General features: G+C 41.3%; 1 protein-coding gene across 2 annotated transcripts in view; it reads left to right on the forward strand.

Annotated features, from left to right (window-relative positions):
- ITPR2 (inositol 1,4,5-trisphosphate receptor type 2) overlaps nt 1-18,089 on the forward strand; it is a 340,705-nt gene that overhangs the window by 67,252 nt on the left and 255,364 nt on the right. For both annotated transcript variants that reach the window (XM_077826251.1, XM_077826259.1), the window contains exons 3-9: nt 2,516-2,631; nt 4,164-4,250; nt 7,938-8,096; nt 12,046-12,144; nt 12,690-12,773; nt 15,096-15,242; nt 16,668-16,763. In XM_077826251.1, the coding sequence (XP_077682377.1) occupies nt 2,516-2,631; nt 4,164-4,250; nt 7,938-8,096; nt 12,046-12,144; nt 12,690-12,773; nt 15,096-15,242; nt 16,668-16,763 (788 nt within the window). The remainder of the gene's footprint in view (nt 1-2,515; nt 2,632-4,163; nt 4,251-7,937; nt 8,097-12,045; nt 12,145-12,689; nt 12,774-15,095; nt 15,243-16,667; nt 16,764-18,089) is intronic.

Genomic DNA, 18,089 nt, shown 5'->3' on the forward strand with positions numbered 1-18,089 from the left:
TTGGTAAATGAAATAACCAAACAATGATTCATTTTCTGATACAGCTATAAAACTAATCTGACAAGTTTTCAAAATAAATCACTGTTTAAAAATGTATAGTATGTACCTTCTAAAAATGAAACCTACATCCATCTCTGAGTTGTGAAGAACATGTATTAAGGTTATAACCAACAAGGATGCACTTTTGTGTAGAAATCCATGGTGAAATAGTTTTCTTGACTTAAAAAAAAGAAAAGGAGTACTTTTTGGCACCTTAGAGACTAACAAATTTATTTGAGCGTAAGCTTTCCTGAGCTAGTCTCTAAGGTGCCCCAAGTACTCCTTTTCTTTTTGCGGATACAGACTAACATGGCTGCTACTCTGAAACCTATCTTCTTGACTAGTGATTTAAATCAACTTAATTTAAATCAACTTCACCCTGATTTTTGGGGGTAGGGAGAGTCTTTGAGACAGTTTATTTTGAAGTGGTTTTTGATGAATATGCATTATGCCTGTGTGAGCACTTAGATATAAGTGCAGTAATGAATAAATAGGCAAACATACCCATGGACCAGGATTCTCCAGCCTGCTAGGAAATAAATTTGTACCACATAAGCTGTGCAAAGTGGCCTTGAAACTGCCAGTGGAGAATTCCCACTCTGCAGAAGAACTCTCTGCTGGTGTAAAGGAGAGGAAGTGGCTCTGATTACTCCAGCACCAGTTGCACCCTTATCCCTAACGTAACACCCCCTCCTTTCTCTTATGTGGGTGACTTGGGAGGCATGTGGGAGCAGAGCTCCCTTATTCTCAATCCTCCACTGAAATAAGATCCAACATCAATGCCATAAGTCAAAGCTGCTCTTGTACACCTCCTCTGAAAATCCCAGCGATAGGTTATTAACATTATGATTAGAAATAGTTATAAAATGTGATCATCATGTCTCACAATATTATTTTTTTAACCTTTTAGTTTAAATTACCCAGCTTTATGGAGTGTGGAGATCTGCGTTAGGCCCACTACCACACACAACATCACATTGGGTTTTATTAGCTCTCAAGCAGCGTGGTTTTTGTTTTTTAATTCCCTGGCTATAAAATTTTAATTGACAATTGATGCTTTTTTCTCATTGATTTCTAGATGCTGAGGGTGAAACAACAATTACCAGCATTTGCTGTTTAAAACAGAATTCTTCCGAGCCTAGCTTTGATAAGTTTCTGATAAAAGAGTACATAGGAATAAAAATAGTTTAAATATTTGTAGTTCTGAAGGAAGTCAAACTTGGGCAAGTCACTTAATCTTTCCATGCTTCTCCCCCATATATAAAATGGGGGAAAGTCCCTTTCTCCTGCCCCTTTTCTGCTTTGTCTATTTTGATTGTAAACCCTCTGGGGCAAGGGATCTCTTATTATGGATTTTTACAGCACCTAGCATAAAGGGGATCTTAACTGAGGCCTCTAAGCTCTACTGTAATTTACTAGTACTAGAGAACACACTGTGCTGTGTGATGCTGGCTGTGCTAGCCTGCTGAAAGGGTGGTCCTGTGGTTAGATGCTAACTTTGGATTGTAGAGTCGGAGTTTAATTTTCTGCCACACCACAGACTTCCTGCGTCACCTCAGACTATTCACTTAGTCTCTCTCTCTCCCTCAGTTTCCCATCTGTGAAATGGGGCTAATGCCAGATAGAAGTTCTGTCTCTCAGGGATCGTGTGGGGATAAATACAGCAAAGGTTCTGAGATGCTCATATCCTAATGTTAGAAGGGCAGTGTAAGATAGGTCATTACTGAGGTCACTAAAAAATGTTTGTTGTGTATGTGACTGCAGTATTGTTGTGTACAGTCTGTGTATATTTTCCATTTTGCCTCGAGCAGCAGAATGCCCTGTAACCAACCCTGCTACCTTGGAGTAATGAGCAGATACCATTTGCAACTTCTACATGTGACATTCTATCTCCACTAGGTGTTAAGAAACCTTAGGTTGGAGAGCAACTTTTGTCCCTTTGATACCGTTTTGTTTACGAACCTTGGGGAAAGCACACATGGAACTGAACAGTGTTAAAATTCCTAATGTTCTTTGCATCTGAATGGCGATAGTTTTTTATTTTAGCACTGCCAACAGTATAGGAGGAGCAGATCGCTGAAGTCAAAAAGTAGTGCACTTATCCTCAGGGTTTCAGAAGTCACACACCTTCAGTCGTCAATACATATATAAAGCCATACCAGAGCAAAGAAGAATAAAGGGGGGAAAAAGCATGGAATTTTGCATATTTCTTGCAGGCTTATGGCCTACAGCCCTTCAGAGAACCTGCACTGAGTGGGAGGGTGTAGGAGTTGTTGAAAGATTTATAGTTGACTCTTCCATTTCCCCCACGTTTATGGTTTCATTACTGTCAGACTGTTTTCTATCTAATCTAATCCCAGACATTGTGGTAGCTAGGCACTGCTGGAAAAACAAAACAAAGGAACCCCACCCAGACAAATAAGGGAAGCATCTTTCAACATCACTTTTTATAGGTATTTTTTTCAATTTTCTGCAGATTGCCTTTTCAAGGTGTGTCCTATGAACCGATATTCTGCACAGAAGCAATACTGGAAAGCTAAACAAGCCAAACAAGGAAACCATACAGAAGCAGCGTTGCTTAAGAAACTACAAGTAAGAGACGTTATCTGAATCTGTAGGCAGTAGAATCACAATAGAATGAAACAACAATAAAAAATATCTGGAGAATTGCCATGTTGAGTATTATGCCACCATAGCAACCCCACTTATGTACCCCTCGCTCCACCCTCCTACTGCCTTGACTGGAAGTGTTGCCCTCTACATCCTGTCTATCTTGCCTTAGACTGTCAGTCATTTGGAACAGGACTGTGTCTTTTACTCATTGTGTGAAGTACCGGGGACTCCTGTGACATAATATTCATTTATCAAATAACTGACTTAATAGGAGCAGCCCTTTCTTTTAATTTAGTGTGTCACTTTAGGTCTGAATTCTAGAAGTCAAGCGAAGGGACGTTTAGAGAACCTTTCCACACCTTCAGCCTGAAATATCTCCAGTAAGACTGTTTTTATTACCTTCAGTCTAGGTGGTGGCACTTTCTCACCTATTCATCATTGGACACCATACACCTCCTCCTTTGCATCAAACATTGGATATGAGGAAAGGGTTGCTCTGTCACTGAAAAAGGGTCTGCACAGACAGAAAAATCAGAGGGATGATGCTGGTTGGGTGAAACATGATGACCTATTGACATAATTTCACACAATGAAGGGACATCATTCAACACTACTTTCTAAAAGCAATGAAGAAAACATCCAGTGGAAGGAGGTGTAGATAGAACAGGGGACTAGGAGTCAGCATTCCTTGGTTCTATACCCATCTCTGTCACTGACTCTGTTTGACCTTGAGTAAATCACTTTAAACTCTGCGCCTGGAACGTGCAGTTTGTGAGCTGAATGCTGCACTTGAGCAGAGTCCCATTAAAGTCAGTGGGGGTCTGTGTGGGTACAGTAGCCTGCCCGCATGCCACACGTTGCAGGATGAGGGCCTCAAGAAGCTATAAAATTACTCAGTAAAACTTCCACAGTATTGCAAAGATTAATTCTATAAAGATTCGTAAAATATTTTTGAGAATCTTGGGTGAAACATACTATATAAGTGGCATTATTACTGTACGATTCTTTTTCCTGTAAGTTACTTCTGATATAACTAGTAGTGTTTTGGTTTATACTGTCCATATATTTCATGCCTTTAAAAAAAAAAAACCCAAAAAAACATTTCAAGTCTTAAAGGAAAAGATGTGAGGGTGGAACTGCTCCCCCCCCTTCTTCCTCCCCCCCCCCCCCCAAAAAAAAATTCAGGAGGAAATAAAACACCAGGAAATATATTTCTTCTTATTGAACTTCTAAAATAGCATGTAGCTAGGACATGATCTGTAAACGGTGAATCGTTCTATTTTGGGGAATATAAACCCTGCATGATTGTATGGCATCTGTGTGTTTATAGTGCACAAAATTATGATGCCGCAAGAGACTGGTTGTAAATGGTTTATATCAATAGTGCAATAACAGCTGTAAATCGAAGAAGGCATTTTTAATGTGATGCCATTTCCTTTACTTCCTCACTATCCCAAGAGCTGAATCCTAATATTGATTTGCTATTGAAATAAATAATGATTCTTTTGCAGCATGCGGCAGAAATGGAACAGAAGCAGAATGAATGCGAGAACAGAAAGTTGTTGGGCGAAATCGTGAAATATAGCAATGTCATACAGGTAAGCCACTGAGATGCATCTGCACTCTGAGCTGAAGGGGAAATGGATGTTTCATGTCAGGGGTGATTGGGAACATGAAACTAACGTTGCAATTCTTGTTGTGTCAGAGCAGGTAAATAAAACTTGGTAAAAGTTGTTATACTGTATTTTTTTTTTTTTAAAGATTACCAGAAGTACTGTATATTCATTTTCTAATGGTGTGCCACAATAGTATTTATCAATATGTAGTTATTGTTACTTCAGTCTAGGAAATGGATGTAAATATACATTTCCATGATGTATGTTGCTATCCTCATTGAAAAAATGCTATGCAACTTCATCTCAATCACAGGAATCATTCCTCCTTCTTGACATAAATGTGAAAGATGTTATATTCTCAAGCTCAGTAAAACCTTTCCTTAACAAACAGGGGCCTAGAGTTGAATAATCTCATTAAAGGGCTAGTGACATTAAGAGCAGTCCGAGGGAAGAGGGCAAGGGGCACGCAGATATCTAGTAGTGAGTTTCAACTGGCCTGACCATTGTATCCCAGCTCACTATTGTTATAATCTGTATCTAAGAGATGTGATGTAATATGTCATTGGAAAGCTCATAACTCACCTGTTAATATTCTTGTGTAATGTTAGGTGCAAACAACTGATGCAAAGTTAAGGACATAAACTGAAATCATAATTAATAAAATGTGTTTGCCAGTCAAACAGGAGTCACTCCACCCTAAGCAAAGGAATGTAGTTTCACCTCTGGGCAGTTACTTCTAAAGTACTTTGAAAGACCATGAAAATGTATTTACATATCAGATCAACACAGCTAACAAGTGGGGGGAAAAGAAACGTTATCCGCAAAAGCAGCGAGGAGTCCAGTCCGGTGGCATGTTAGAGACTAACAGATTTATTTGGGCATGCTCGGGGGTCGCATAACTAGTTAGCATGCCAGAGTCTCATTTGTTATCGGAATTAACCAGACAAATCACTCCACCAACTAAGAACGGCCATGTAAATCTCCTAGTCTTCAAGGTGCCCTCAGACTCATTGTTGGTTTTGTGGATACAGACTAACACAGCTACCCCTCTGAAACTTTATCTGAGCTATAAAGATCAGGGAGGGGGATCTAAACCTCAAATAGTAAGCAATTGAATCCATGGATTGAATACAATATTAGTGTATCATATAAGGAGGGCCCTACCAAACTCTTGGCCATGAAAAACCTGTCACGGATCGTGAAATCTGTATCATCTAGGGTAAAAGCACACTGGGGAGAAAGTTTCTCAAATTGGGGGTCCTGACCCAAAAGGGAGTTGCAGTGGGATCACAAGGTTATTTTAGGGGAGTAGCAGAATTGCCACCTTACTTCTGTGCTGCCTTCAGAGCTAGGTGGCTGCAGAGTGGCGGCTGTTGGCCAGGCACTCAGCTCTGAAGTCAGCACCCTGCCAGCAGCAGTGCAGAAGTAAGGGTGGCAATATCATACCAGGCCATCCTTACTTCTGCATTGCTGCCGTCAGAGCTGGGCGGCTGGAGAGTGGCAGCTGCTGACTGAGGGCCCAGATCTGCAGGCAGCAGCGCAGAAGTAAGGGTGGCAATACCATACCATGTCATCCTTACTTCTGTGCTGCTGCTGGAGACATCTCTGCTTTCAGAGCTGGGCTCCCAGCCATAGGCGCCAACTTCTCCTGGTGCTGGTGGGTGCTCATACCCCTATTCCAACCCCTTCTCCAAAGTCCCCGCCCCAACTCCCCGTCCCTGCCCCTATTGCACTCCTTCCCCAAATCCCCGGCCACGCCTCTTCCCTCCCTCCTCCCTATAGTGCATTGTGTTCCCCTCCTCGCCCCCTCCCTCCCACAACTTGTTACACCGCGAAACAGCTGTTTTGCAGCTACAAGCACTGGGAGGAGAAGTGGGGAAGGCATGCTCAGAGGAAGAGGCGGAGGCAGAGGTGAGATGAGGTGAGCTGGGGGGGGACGGGGCGGGCTGGGGAGCTGCTGGTGGGTGCAGAGCACCCACCAATTTTTCCCCGTGGGTGCTCCAGCCCTGGAGCACCCATGGAGTCGGGGCCTATGCTCCCAGCCAGTTGCCCAGCTCTGATGGCAGTAGCGCAGAAATAAAGGGTAGCAATACCATAACCCCTCCTACAATAACCTTGCAACCCCCTCACAACTCCTTCTTGGGTCAGGACTCTTAGAATTACAACTTTGTGAAATTGCAGATTTAAATATCTGAAATCATGAAATTTACGATTTAAAAAATCCTGACCATGAAATTGACCAAAATGGACCCTGACTTTGGTAGGTCCCTACGTATAAAGCCTTTTATGAATGTTTGTAACACAATGGTGATTAATATAATTGTAAAATGTAGGTATTAATACCATAGGAGGAAGTATGGGTATTTATTGATATTATGTTGTAAAGTATGTGGCTGAACAAAGGGAAGAATAGTTCCCGTCCGGACAGAAGTGGGGTTGGGGGAGGAGGTCTGGGAAAAGCTATTTACCTGTCTTCTTTGTAAATTAAATGGAAGCCCCATTTATATACTGGGGGCAGCCCACAGGAATGGAAGAACAGCATGAGGTCAGCTTTCTGATGGGCACAGCAGGCTGGGCACACAGGAGGGCTTCCTGCCTCCTGAAGCAAGGTCGTTGAATTTTGGGAGATACAAGCAAGGACAGGAAGCTGTTTTAGGCATCCGTCACTAGGCAGACACATGAAGGCAGAGCTCTTGAAAGCTGAGAAAGATGGGTCTTCAACCAAGTGTGGGTGGGGTGAAGTCTCTGGAACTGAATATAGGTGAGAAACCTGCTTAGGCAACGAACTTTCACCTAGGAGGACAAGGGAAACCAGCCCCTTGTGCTTCTGAGAAAGACCCTGACTGAGGGAAAGTCTGCCACAGCTGGGAAGAGAACTGACAGATGAAAGAAACAACTTGAGCAAAGCTTGTATCTTGCTAGATTAAGTTCTAGACTTTTTTATTTTCATTTTATTGGCTTGTAAGTCTTTCTGAATTTATTCCTTTTACTTGATCTCACTTCACTTATGTCCTATTGTAAAATAAAACAAGTTTATTAACTGCAAACCAACTCAGTGGTGTGTTTTGAAGGGAAGGGTGTATTCACACCAGTTAAGTTAAACTGTGATGTGTTTTTGTGTCTTTGGAGGAACAAATGAACCATATTTCTCTGACCTGTCCAGGGGAGAGCTGGACATTGCCGAGCACATTGGTTTTGTGAAAATATGGGACTGGCTGTAACCAAAACTGGTGGAAGCTGCTGGGGTATTGCCGAGATCACAGCTGCTGAAGCAGGGTTGTCTAGCGCACAGCCATTCAGGGTGTGACCTGCATGCTGGTAGGCTGCTGGTGAGCTGCTGAGGTTGGGAGCTACAGCAGCAAAGCATTGTGAGGCACCCAGGGTTACAGGAGGAGGGTGATGAACGCATCCCACACTGGTCCGGATTGGCACCCTGCACTGGCCAGACTGTGAGCCGGGTGTATATAGTACATGTATAACTGATCACTACACTGTTTTCTTTAGGATCTTATACAGTAACTGTTTCCTTGGTTTATTCCAATGTACTTTGATCTCTTTTCAAGTTTGATTTTTGTCTTCATTTATTTGTTATGAAAAATTGCCAGAAGCTTTTAAATAAACTCCTGACAGAAAGGTAAGAGGAACCCTAATTATTTCTGTTATTGACAGTTACTGCACATAAAAAGCAACAAATATCTCACCGTCAATAAGAGGTTACCAGCTCTCTTGGAGAAGAATGCTATGCGGGTGTCTCTGGATGCTGCGGGGAACGAAGGGTCCTGGTTTTACATCCAGCCATTTTGGAAGCTGAGGAGCGAAGGTGACAATGTAGGTGGAAAATCTCAACTAAGTTGTTTAGGGAGAAAGCAAAGGGATGTAAGAAGAAGAAGAATTTCTTAGTTAATGGCATAAATCAGGACTCAAAAAGCACACAGAGTTATTTCTAAACAATGTCTTTGCTGAATATATAGTACATAAATAAATACATAATGCTGCCTCAAATGCAAGAGGGAAGATAACGTCCAAGGTTTGGTTCTACACTGGTGATGCACAGTGGGTAAGAGTGTCAGCTGGTGTAAATTGGTGTAACAATGACATCAGTGGTGCTACACTGAATTACACCGGCTGAGAGTCCATCCCATTGTATATTGGGGGGCTTGGAGGGGGGAATATAGGAGAAGAGCCCGTAGATTCTGAAATAAACTCTCAAAAAGCAAGAACATTCAGCATAAAGGGCAAAATTCTGTTCTCAAGTCCATAGAGCAGCTTTCTAGCAAATATGCTGCACTTTTTCCATGCACTGAATTCCCTGTGCCCTCTCAGGAAAACTGTGCCCAACTCTGAGAGGGAATTGGATTTGATAATCGGGTGGGTCTTTTCCATCTCTAGTTAGTATGGTCCTACTATTGAGTCCAGGCGAGTTTTACATGCTAGCTAAAGATAGAATTTAAGTAGAGATCATGACTCCAGATCTAAGAGAATTGTGTGCTAAGCTTGAAACTCAGTCCTCAAATCGTGGTTTCACATCCACTATGCCAGTTCAGATCCACTTCTGACAGGGCCAACTTCTAGGTTTGGCAGCTTCATATTGCAGACCTGACTGGGGATTCCCAGGCAGGCTCTTCATTTGTGGAGTGCTAAGCAAATCTCTCATAAGCAGTAGCCACAAACAGTAGTGCTTTCTTAGACGACAATGGTTTCTTATGAAAATATACTGGAGGAAAATGTTTATCAAGTATGCTAGAGGGAGTTGTTAGAATGTATTTGATTTGTCTGATAGGTCACACTGTAACCTTTGATTCAGATTTCCCATTAATATGTTTAGATGCAAAATGTAAAAATAATATAAGCCCAAGGCTGGATCCTTGATTTGGTTATAGGTAATAAATTTAAGTTCAGTTTAAGAACTGTGAGTGATACAATGAGGATGAAATTCATATTTTATTATATGATAAAACTAAAGCAAGCATGCATCAAAGCATTGCAGTCTAACAACTGAACTCTACATTTATGCTCACATTCCTAAGATGAAAAGACACCAAGGGGTGATCTGACCCTTCATTTAAGCTCTGTATGATGGTGTCTGCAACTCTCCATAAACTGGAAGCTACCCTATTTATAGTAAATAATAATATATTAATTAATATTAAATCCACCTTTCTACCATATATGTTCTTCAGCTGCTGTATTTAATTATCTGTACCCCAGAACCCAAATATCTTCCACTTCTTTTTTGGCTATTATCAAACAACATTATAATGATCATTTGCATCAATGCAAATTTCTGCAGTTATCAATATTCCAAAAGATCCAAAAATTCCCCTACAACACTTGCTAAAACCAGTTAGAACAAAAACGTATTTACTACATGACCCAAGGTTATGCCTTGTGTCACTACTATTAATACTTTTTATTCACTCATACTAACAAACTTAACTTTAGCTAATATGAAGCCTAAACTTTAGGCCTAAAGGCCTATGCCCTACTTGCATTTCAACACATTTTCAGTTAGCATAAGTAAATATTACCCTCATGGCTTACAGTGCTTAGCATTGTGAGATTTTCTTTTAAAAAATAATAATAATAAAAAGATTTTAATTTGATGTTACACTGACTTCTTTGGAGCACTTCCATAGATATTTGTCACAGTGATTGAACCATATTACATAATACATTCTAGCAGTCTAGTTAGATGTTCTAGCAACTGCATCAGGGGGCTGGGCAGAAGAGGGTTGCATAGATCTGGTGGTTGGTCTTTGCAAGAGGAGTCTTCAGATGCCCTGTTAAATCACCTTTCCATAGCCTCTGCACCCTGAGATCTGGCCCAGAGATTTTGGGGCATATTTAGGCTCTCATTAAAGTCGAAGGATAGATTCTCATTGATTTAATGGTGAATTGCATCAGACCATAGAAGATACCTATTTGGGTTAGAAAGTGAAAGAGTTTAGACCAGGGGCTCATTAATTAATTACTGAGACAAAGTGAGAGTGAGAAATAAAACTAAACTGGTTCAGGTGTTTGTAGGAGTCAGTTCCTTTCCAAATCTGTGCCTAGGGTAGCACAGCTGTGTGCCACTCCTTACTTCTGGCCCTCCCACACCCATGTGAAGTCAGATATTGGTGCTCAGTGAATAATTCTTTTTTTTTAAAATGGGATACTTGGTTATGTGTTGTCTCAGTAATTTTGTTGTTGTTATAATCCAGCTGTACTTTCAATGGATTTTGAAGTCCTGATTCAATTCTGCAGGATACAAGCCTGATGGTTTATTTTGGTTTATGAATTGTCTGATCTTAACTTCTTACATGGCTGTAAGTAAAGTCTGTATGAAGCATGGCATGCAGGAATGTATTGCATAAGTAATGCACTTTAAAGGCACTTTTTTTAATCGTTGTTTTGGATTCCTTTAGTAAACTTCCTTGTTTTGGATCTGCTAGGATTTTGACATGTATTCTGAGCATGACAACATCTTGTTTTGTTACCAGTATTTATTTAACTATTGTTAAACAACTCGAAATCTGTTTTCACCCCCCCGCCACCAATGGGCCAGATTCATTGGCTTTGATTTCAGTGGAGTTCCACGAAGGATGAATTTGGCCCAATGTGGTGTTAATTGCATTAAGTTAGCAAATGCAGACATCAACTTTGTGTGTTTGTGTTCCAAAAAAGCATGGCTCTCTCAGCATTTCTCATGACACGGATCACAATTTTTAGTAGTCACTTCCTAGTTTTTGTCTATATGCGTGCTTAGACTTGCTGTGAACACCAAAACCAAATCCAAGCATCAACACCAAAGTTTGAGCTGGGCTAATAGTGTTATTCTACTTGGATTTAAAGTATTTCCTTTGTTAGGTGTGAGTAGAATTCTTGTCACACTAATCTGTTGTTTTTTAGGTTGGAGACTGTTTTCCATGTTGTTTTCCCCAGATCTGGCTGTTTTGCGTAGTTCTGGCAGTGCACAAGAGCTGGAATCTGGCTGTATCTGACTGGCTGGCAATTCCTCCAAGGGGGGGGGGGGGATCTATCAGTTGGCATAGCTGGCATCTGTGATCACCCCCCCCCCCCCTTGTGTAGATGCCTTTCAGGACAGGGGACAGACCATGATTTGATTTTCAGTTCATATATGATCCTTTAGGGCCCACAGCCAGCTGAGGTAAGTTAGAGCACTCCTTAGGCTGTTCTAACTCAGATCAGGCTGGGGGCTTCACTGATTGGACAACAACCATTCACTTAGGCTGATCTGATGTTGGCCAAAAAACCAAAACGACAACAAAAAAACCTGGCCCCAAGCCTCTAAAGCTGTTGTGAAATCAAAGACCTAATGATGGAGAATTTTGGCTGATAGCAAGGGTTGGAGAGGGATCTTTCTTTCGAACTCTGGACTATTTTCCCAAGTTTAACCTACCATCTGACTGGCAGTACATGGGAATGAAGAGCAGTTAAGGCAGTTTTTATCTGGATTGGTTTGTTTTTATAGACATGGAATTGATAGGTTCATAGGGCCATTTTTCCACCTACAAATCCCTACTGAATCAAGCAGCAAGCTTCCTGAAGGTGCTGAAACTTGTTGGGATGACATTTTGAACTTGAGCTGCTCACTGGGGATGAATTTGCTTACCTAGGTGAAAAAAATTCCATGGTCTCTGAATTGTCCTCAGAATAAGTTGGCCCGGCATAGGTTCAAGAGCATCATCCGCGATGAGCCCTAAAAAGTGTAGCATTGCTCCATTTTATTGGATAATTACATGTGACTAAATGGCTGTTTATTTCTGGCCTCCAGATAGTTGTGGGAGACAAAGTTGTACTGATGCCAGTCAACGCGGGGCAGCCTCTGCATGCCAGCAATATAGAGCTGCTAGATAATCCAGGCTGCAAAGAGGTGAGTTCAGCCTAAGAGGGGTAGTTGGCAATTCAGAATGTGTACACTTCCTCCTTTTTTTTTTTTTTTTGGTATGCTCAGCTCCAGCATGAGCTAAAAGCCAGTAGCATGCACCAACTCTAACACTGCTGATACTACCCCTGAGAGAATGGCCCAGCTACTTGATAACCTAAAGGTAAAACAGGCCTGATTCTGCAAGGCACTGACAGCTTCCTGGGAGTTACTGAGTACCTGACACTCTTACTGATGTGAATGGGTGAGGCGGGTGTTTAGCACCTCTCAGGATCAGGTCTTTAGGGTCTCCTGTTAGTAAGCACTATAACCAGTCGTAAACATTTGGCCCACTCTATATTCATCATCATCGTTGCCACCCATTGTTATTTATTAGTGTTACTGTATTATATGGGAACCCAATTCATGGACCAGGACCCCATTGCCCAGATCAAAAAGATCTTACTGTACCGTTTTATGTATTAAAAAGACTAAATCAGTGTTAAAAGAACAAACACCCTCAACCTATAGGTGTGTATATATATTTTTAACAGGTAAATGCTGTTAATTGCAACACAAGCTGGAAAATAACTTTATTCATGAAATACAGTTGCTACAGAGAAGACGTTCTTAAAGGAGTAAGTATGAGTCACACATTTTTGTAATCTTGTTTGTATTGAATTTCAAAATTTGTAACAGATATGCCATATTCAGGTTAATGGCACCTAGGAGAAATATTACAAAGAACTGGACCCGGAAAACTACCTTACAGAAACAACCATAGCTATCTTGCATTATCTAGGATCCTCCACCACTCTCCCACACCACTCCTATATAATAATGCAAAGGAAGAATACTGGCTTACTACTGATTAATCTAAAGTTTTTGTCTGTATTGTAGTATATCCCAAAGGCCCACATCAAACTTGAGGACTCCCAGGGCAAGATATGGTACAAACACACGACTAAGTCTCTACCTTGAACAGTTTCCCCCTCTTAGTTTCATCCAAGATACAGAAAGCAATTGTAACCGGTAGTAGGAGGGAGTGGGGCGTGGATGGTGAGAGCACCTGATATAGGATGATGATGCTATAAAAGTGAATGTTGTGCACAACTTGAGAGTTCTGAATCGCTTACAGTTTTATTTTAAATAAATTAATAGCAGTAGTCCCCACATGCTCCCTAACTAGCCATTATCAACAGGCAATTTCATGGTGGCAGTGGGTTTTGAGGAGGAATGTGAGGAAGAAGGATAGGTGCTTTACAGAACTGTTTTTGGGGAGGGTGTTTCATGCTTACAGGAGAGGTGGAGGACAGCAGGAAGATGCCTTTGGAAGAAGCGGGTCCTGGAGACCGACATTGTTAGCACAGCAGAGGGGGCAGGACGCAGGAGCAGTATAACAAACAACAATAAACATGGAGGGGTAGACTTGTGAAGTGCGAGCAAGAAGCTGGAGTCTGACGCAGTAGAAAAGGGGAAACCACTGGAGGGATTCAGAATGAAAGAGGGGTTACAACAGGCAAGGACATTGATCTGGAAAGGTGGAGGGCAATGCAGGTGCCAGGGAGTGCTGAGAGGAGGATGTTGTAGTAGTTAGGATGGGAGGTGATGAGGCTGGAATAAGAATTTTGAGCTGGGTGGGCGGAGAGAGAAGGTGGAAGCTTTAAAATGTTGTGGAGGAGGAAGAAATAGCATGACTTCAATGCAGCTTGGATGTGTGGGGCAAAGGAGAAGGAGGAGCCAAAGTTAACACTGAGTAGCAGGGAGGACAGAAAAAGTGCAGGGAGTGTGTAAAGTTTTGGGGGAGAGAGACCAAGGTCCTGATCCTCCCCCACCCTGGAACCTTATGCAGTAATTTACACTTGTTCCTAGGCCAGTTGACACGATGCCAGATCAGAATTTCTAGCAGTTTACATGCAGTTGGCAGAGGTGTAAATGACCACACAAAGTATAAGACAGTGGAGGATTGGATCCAGAGTTCAGCTTTAGTCAGATTTAGTTCCAGTTGACGCTAAGACATCCACGAGGAAATGTCGGGGAGAGAGATGCTGAGATGAGGGGAGGACAGGTCAGGAATGGAGCATAAAGACGGTAATTGAAGCCAGGTGAGCCCGTGAGATCCCCTAAAAATAGAATGGGGAGAGGAGAAGAGGATCAAGCCCCCTCTCCAGTACCAGAAAGTGATAGGGGAGACGAAGAAGGCCCCATTGAAACAGACATTGCTGGAACAATCAGATAGGCAAAAGGAAAACTGGGAGAGGACAGAGTTGCAAAAGCAAATGATAAGTTGTTAAGAAGAAGAATATGATCAATAGGGTCAAAAGCATCTAAGATTCCAAGGCCTTGCAATTTGGCAAGCTCTGCAGTGAACATGACTCTCCATCACAGCACCAACGCTCAATTCAACATAATTAGCAATCTGTGTTAGAAAAGGCCTAGAAGAGGAATAACTGGGTATTGCTGTCTGTGTTGAGGTGCATTGGCAGAACTGTGTGAAGGGGAAGCGTGTACAACCCCTGGCTACAATATGCCTTATTCACACTTCTAGAGTGTGCTGCCAGCTATTCATTTTCACCAAGTACTAACTATGTTTAACCAAAAATAGAAAACCAGTTAAAAAAATTCCTTAAACTTAAAAATCACCCCAAAGTTGACTTGTCATCTTTTCACTGTCATGCTTTGAAATAGATTTTATTTTCATTAACGTTTCACAGGGTTTCTGTAAGGATAGACTTTTGAGTCATAACCTGTCTACGTCCTGCAAAACCAGGATGTGTTCTCCCCTTTCCATGAGTCCCCAGCAACAGGAAAAAAAAAGTCAAAGGTCCCACTTACAGCAGTGAAAAGTCACGTGGATTCATGTGACTCAGATTCTGGATTCATATGGATCAAACTCTGGCCCGGCATTTCCAATCGCCTTGTCTTCCATTTGGTAATACTTCCCTTCCCTGTTCCTTTAGGGGGATGTTGTTAGACTGTTCCATGCAGAGCAAGAGAAGTTTCTGACCTGTGATGAATATGAGAAGAAACAACATATTTTCCTTCGTACAACATTGCGTCAGTCAGCCACTTCTGCAACAAGTTCTAAAGCACTGTGGGAAATAGAGGTATTTTTGCCCATTATAAATATTTTAGGATGCAAAGGGCAGTGCTCAGTAAAAATGCATCATTCCTGGCCATAGTATCGCCATATACCTCCCAGTAACTATTCTTGTTTTTATGAAGCAGTTTGTGTAGGATGAACATTTAAGAGATGCTTTATTGCTACAGTTGTGTGGGGGAGAAGATGTTTTCTTGGTATAGATAGCTGCACAGAAGCAAAGTAATGGAGGGTCAAATTCAGACCTGGCAAGGTAGGTATATATGGAATCTCATGGATGCACATATTTGCCATTAATGACACATGGCAATAGAGTAGGGCCCTAATTCAGCAAATTGATTCAGACCATTCCTCTTCAGCAGATCATGTGCTTACAGTTAAGCTTTGCTGAATAGGAATGATTTGCTGAATTAGGGCCTAGAAGATTAGCAGGAGTTTTTGTTCTTGATAGAAGAATATGGGGCAATTGATAAGTCTTAAAACCTTTACTTCCACCATGTGCAAGGATCCTAAACTGCTAGACAAACCTTACACTGTGAAAACAAAAGGCTTTTTGAGCAAACCCACATTTTTGCCTGGGTAGGGACTGCAGGAGTGGGCCCTGCATATCTAGAGATCACTTAACTCGTTAATGAGAAAAAAGGCAACACCAAACTGGAAAGTAGTTAGTAACACTATAAAACCGTGGAAGACATAAAGGAAAGAATACCCTGGCTAGCTCAACTGACAGTGAGGAAATTTGGCCAGACAGAATGTAATTATCCGGGGGTCCTATATCCAGAGCATCCTGATTTTTTGCAAAAAGTGCTATGCAATTTTTATTGTTTGTATTGGTGGTATAGCCATGTTGGCCCCAGGATATGAGAGAGGCAAGGTGGCTGAGGTAATATCTTTTATTGGACCAACTTCTCTTTCAGCAACAGAAATTTTTAATAAGAGAAGGAGACAATGTAATCTGATTTTAGCAATACCCATGTAAATGTGGAGTAGTTCCATTTACTCTGTTGGATTAAATGAAGTAACTCTAGATTCACACGTTATAGGAGGCACATTTCCTTGCAAGCAGTGAAATATAAATGTAAGTAGTTATGATCTGTGGCAGATTCAGTGTAAGCATATAATTTCACCCTGTAGTAAAATATTTTATCATCATGGAATATGCGTTGTAAAGAATATTGACAGCATTAGCTGTTAAGGTTGCCAGTTTTGGTTGGACGTATTCTTGGAGGTTTCATCACACGACATAATCTTTCATTAAAGATTATTCTTTAATTTCTGGAGACTCCAGGGCAATCCTGGAGGGTGGCACCCCAATTGCTATAGTAGAATTAGTATTTCAGCATAATGAAGACAGCAGTTTCTCTGAATGGGCTGTATTTGTGTGGTCCTCACGATGGCTGGTATGACTAATAATCTGTATTTCTGTCTGTAGGTTGTACATCATGATCCATGCCGTGGAGGGGCAGGACAGTGGAATAGCTTGTTCAGATTTAAACATCTAGCCACTGGGAACTACTTAGCTGCAGAGGTAAGAACAGCATCTAAATAATAAGTGGAAGCATGTAACAAAACTGGATGTGATCCCCACATTCCAGGCAACCTTGTGCTGTGTATTCTTCTAATTCAGAACTGCCAGAGTTTTCTCTATTACAGGACAAATGTAAGCTGGTTTAGGACAACTTCTGTCTTTAGTTTCAACTGTGCCATTCACTGTTGGGTCAGATTTTGTCACCAGTTACACCAGTGGAAACCCTACTGATGTTCATCGCTGTATTTTGATTTAAGATTGTTGAATTTTTTTTTTATTTCTGTGTCCTTGCTTCCCCTTGGTCTTGGGAATGTTGTTAGGATAAGTCCAATATTAATTTTTGCTGGCCCAGACAGCTGCATACAGATTAAAGCTTCCTGAGTTCAACTGAACACAGGATAATTACTGAGGCTGATCAAAGAAATGGGAGAAGGGACAGTAATGCAGTTTCTGTATGCGATGCTGACAAAAGAGAAACCTTAGGTTTTTTTTTCTTTTCTTTTCTTTTTTGGGTTGAAAAAGATTCCCATCATGCTAATGAAAACTAGGGGCCAGATGTTCAGGTGATGTAAAGTTAATGGAACTACATTTATTTACCCCAGCTGAGAATCTGGCCCTAGGTGTCTTAGAATTGTGCTCTGTAAGAGCTTGTCTTGAAGGACAAACTTGTTAGGTCATGATAGCCTGATATTTGTGTCACAACAATATGTTGTCATTAGACCTGGTTTGAAGTTTTTTAAAATTCAGTTGATTTTGAATTTTGACCAATAACTCCTGCCCTCACAAAACATCCCTCCCAAACACCTACCAGACTGTTCCACAAATATTTTTGGGGGGGAGGGTGGGAGCATTTTTTAAAATTAACTTTAGTTCTGATGTGGTGTTTTATCTGCCCCCCAAAAGCAACAAAATATCTTGCAACACACACACACCTGCCCCCCTCCCCCCCAAAACAAAAACTATCTGGAAAAATCTGGAGGAGAGCAGTCACTGAAGAGCTTCCTCAGTTGTGATCTGGAGTTTGTCTTATTGAAGTAGTTATGAGCTTTATTGATCCTGTTTATCTGCTGTTTTAGGCCTGGTTGTACATGTGACATTGTACTGATATAATAATTAAAGATATGATTTTCGTATTGATCTGGTTAAACCAGTGCAGTGCTATATGTGGACATTCACATCAATTTAAACCTGGCTTATATCAATTTGGCTTGTGCTTGCAAAATAGCTTGTGCTTGTAAAGTTCACATGCAAGCTGTACTCCATTTAATCAGTTTTAAACCTGTATGAGAGAGTCCACACACACAAGTTACACTGGTTTAGTTCAAG

The sequence above is a fragment of the Eretmochelys imbricata genome, chromosome 1 (genome assembly GCF_965152235.1).
Source record: "Eretmochelys imbricata isolate rEreImb1 chromosome 1, rEreImb1.hap1, whole genome shotgun sequence".
NCBI classification, from domain to species: domain Eukaryota; kingdom Metazoa; phylum Chordata; order Testudines; family Cheloniidae; genus Eretmochelys; species Eretmochelys imbricata.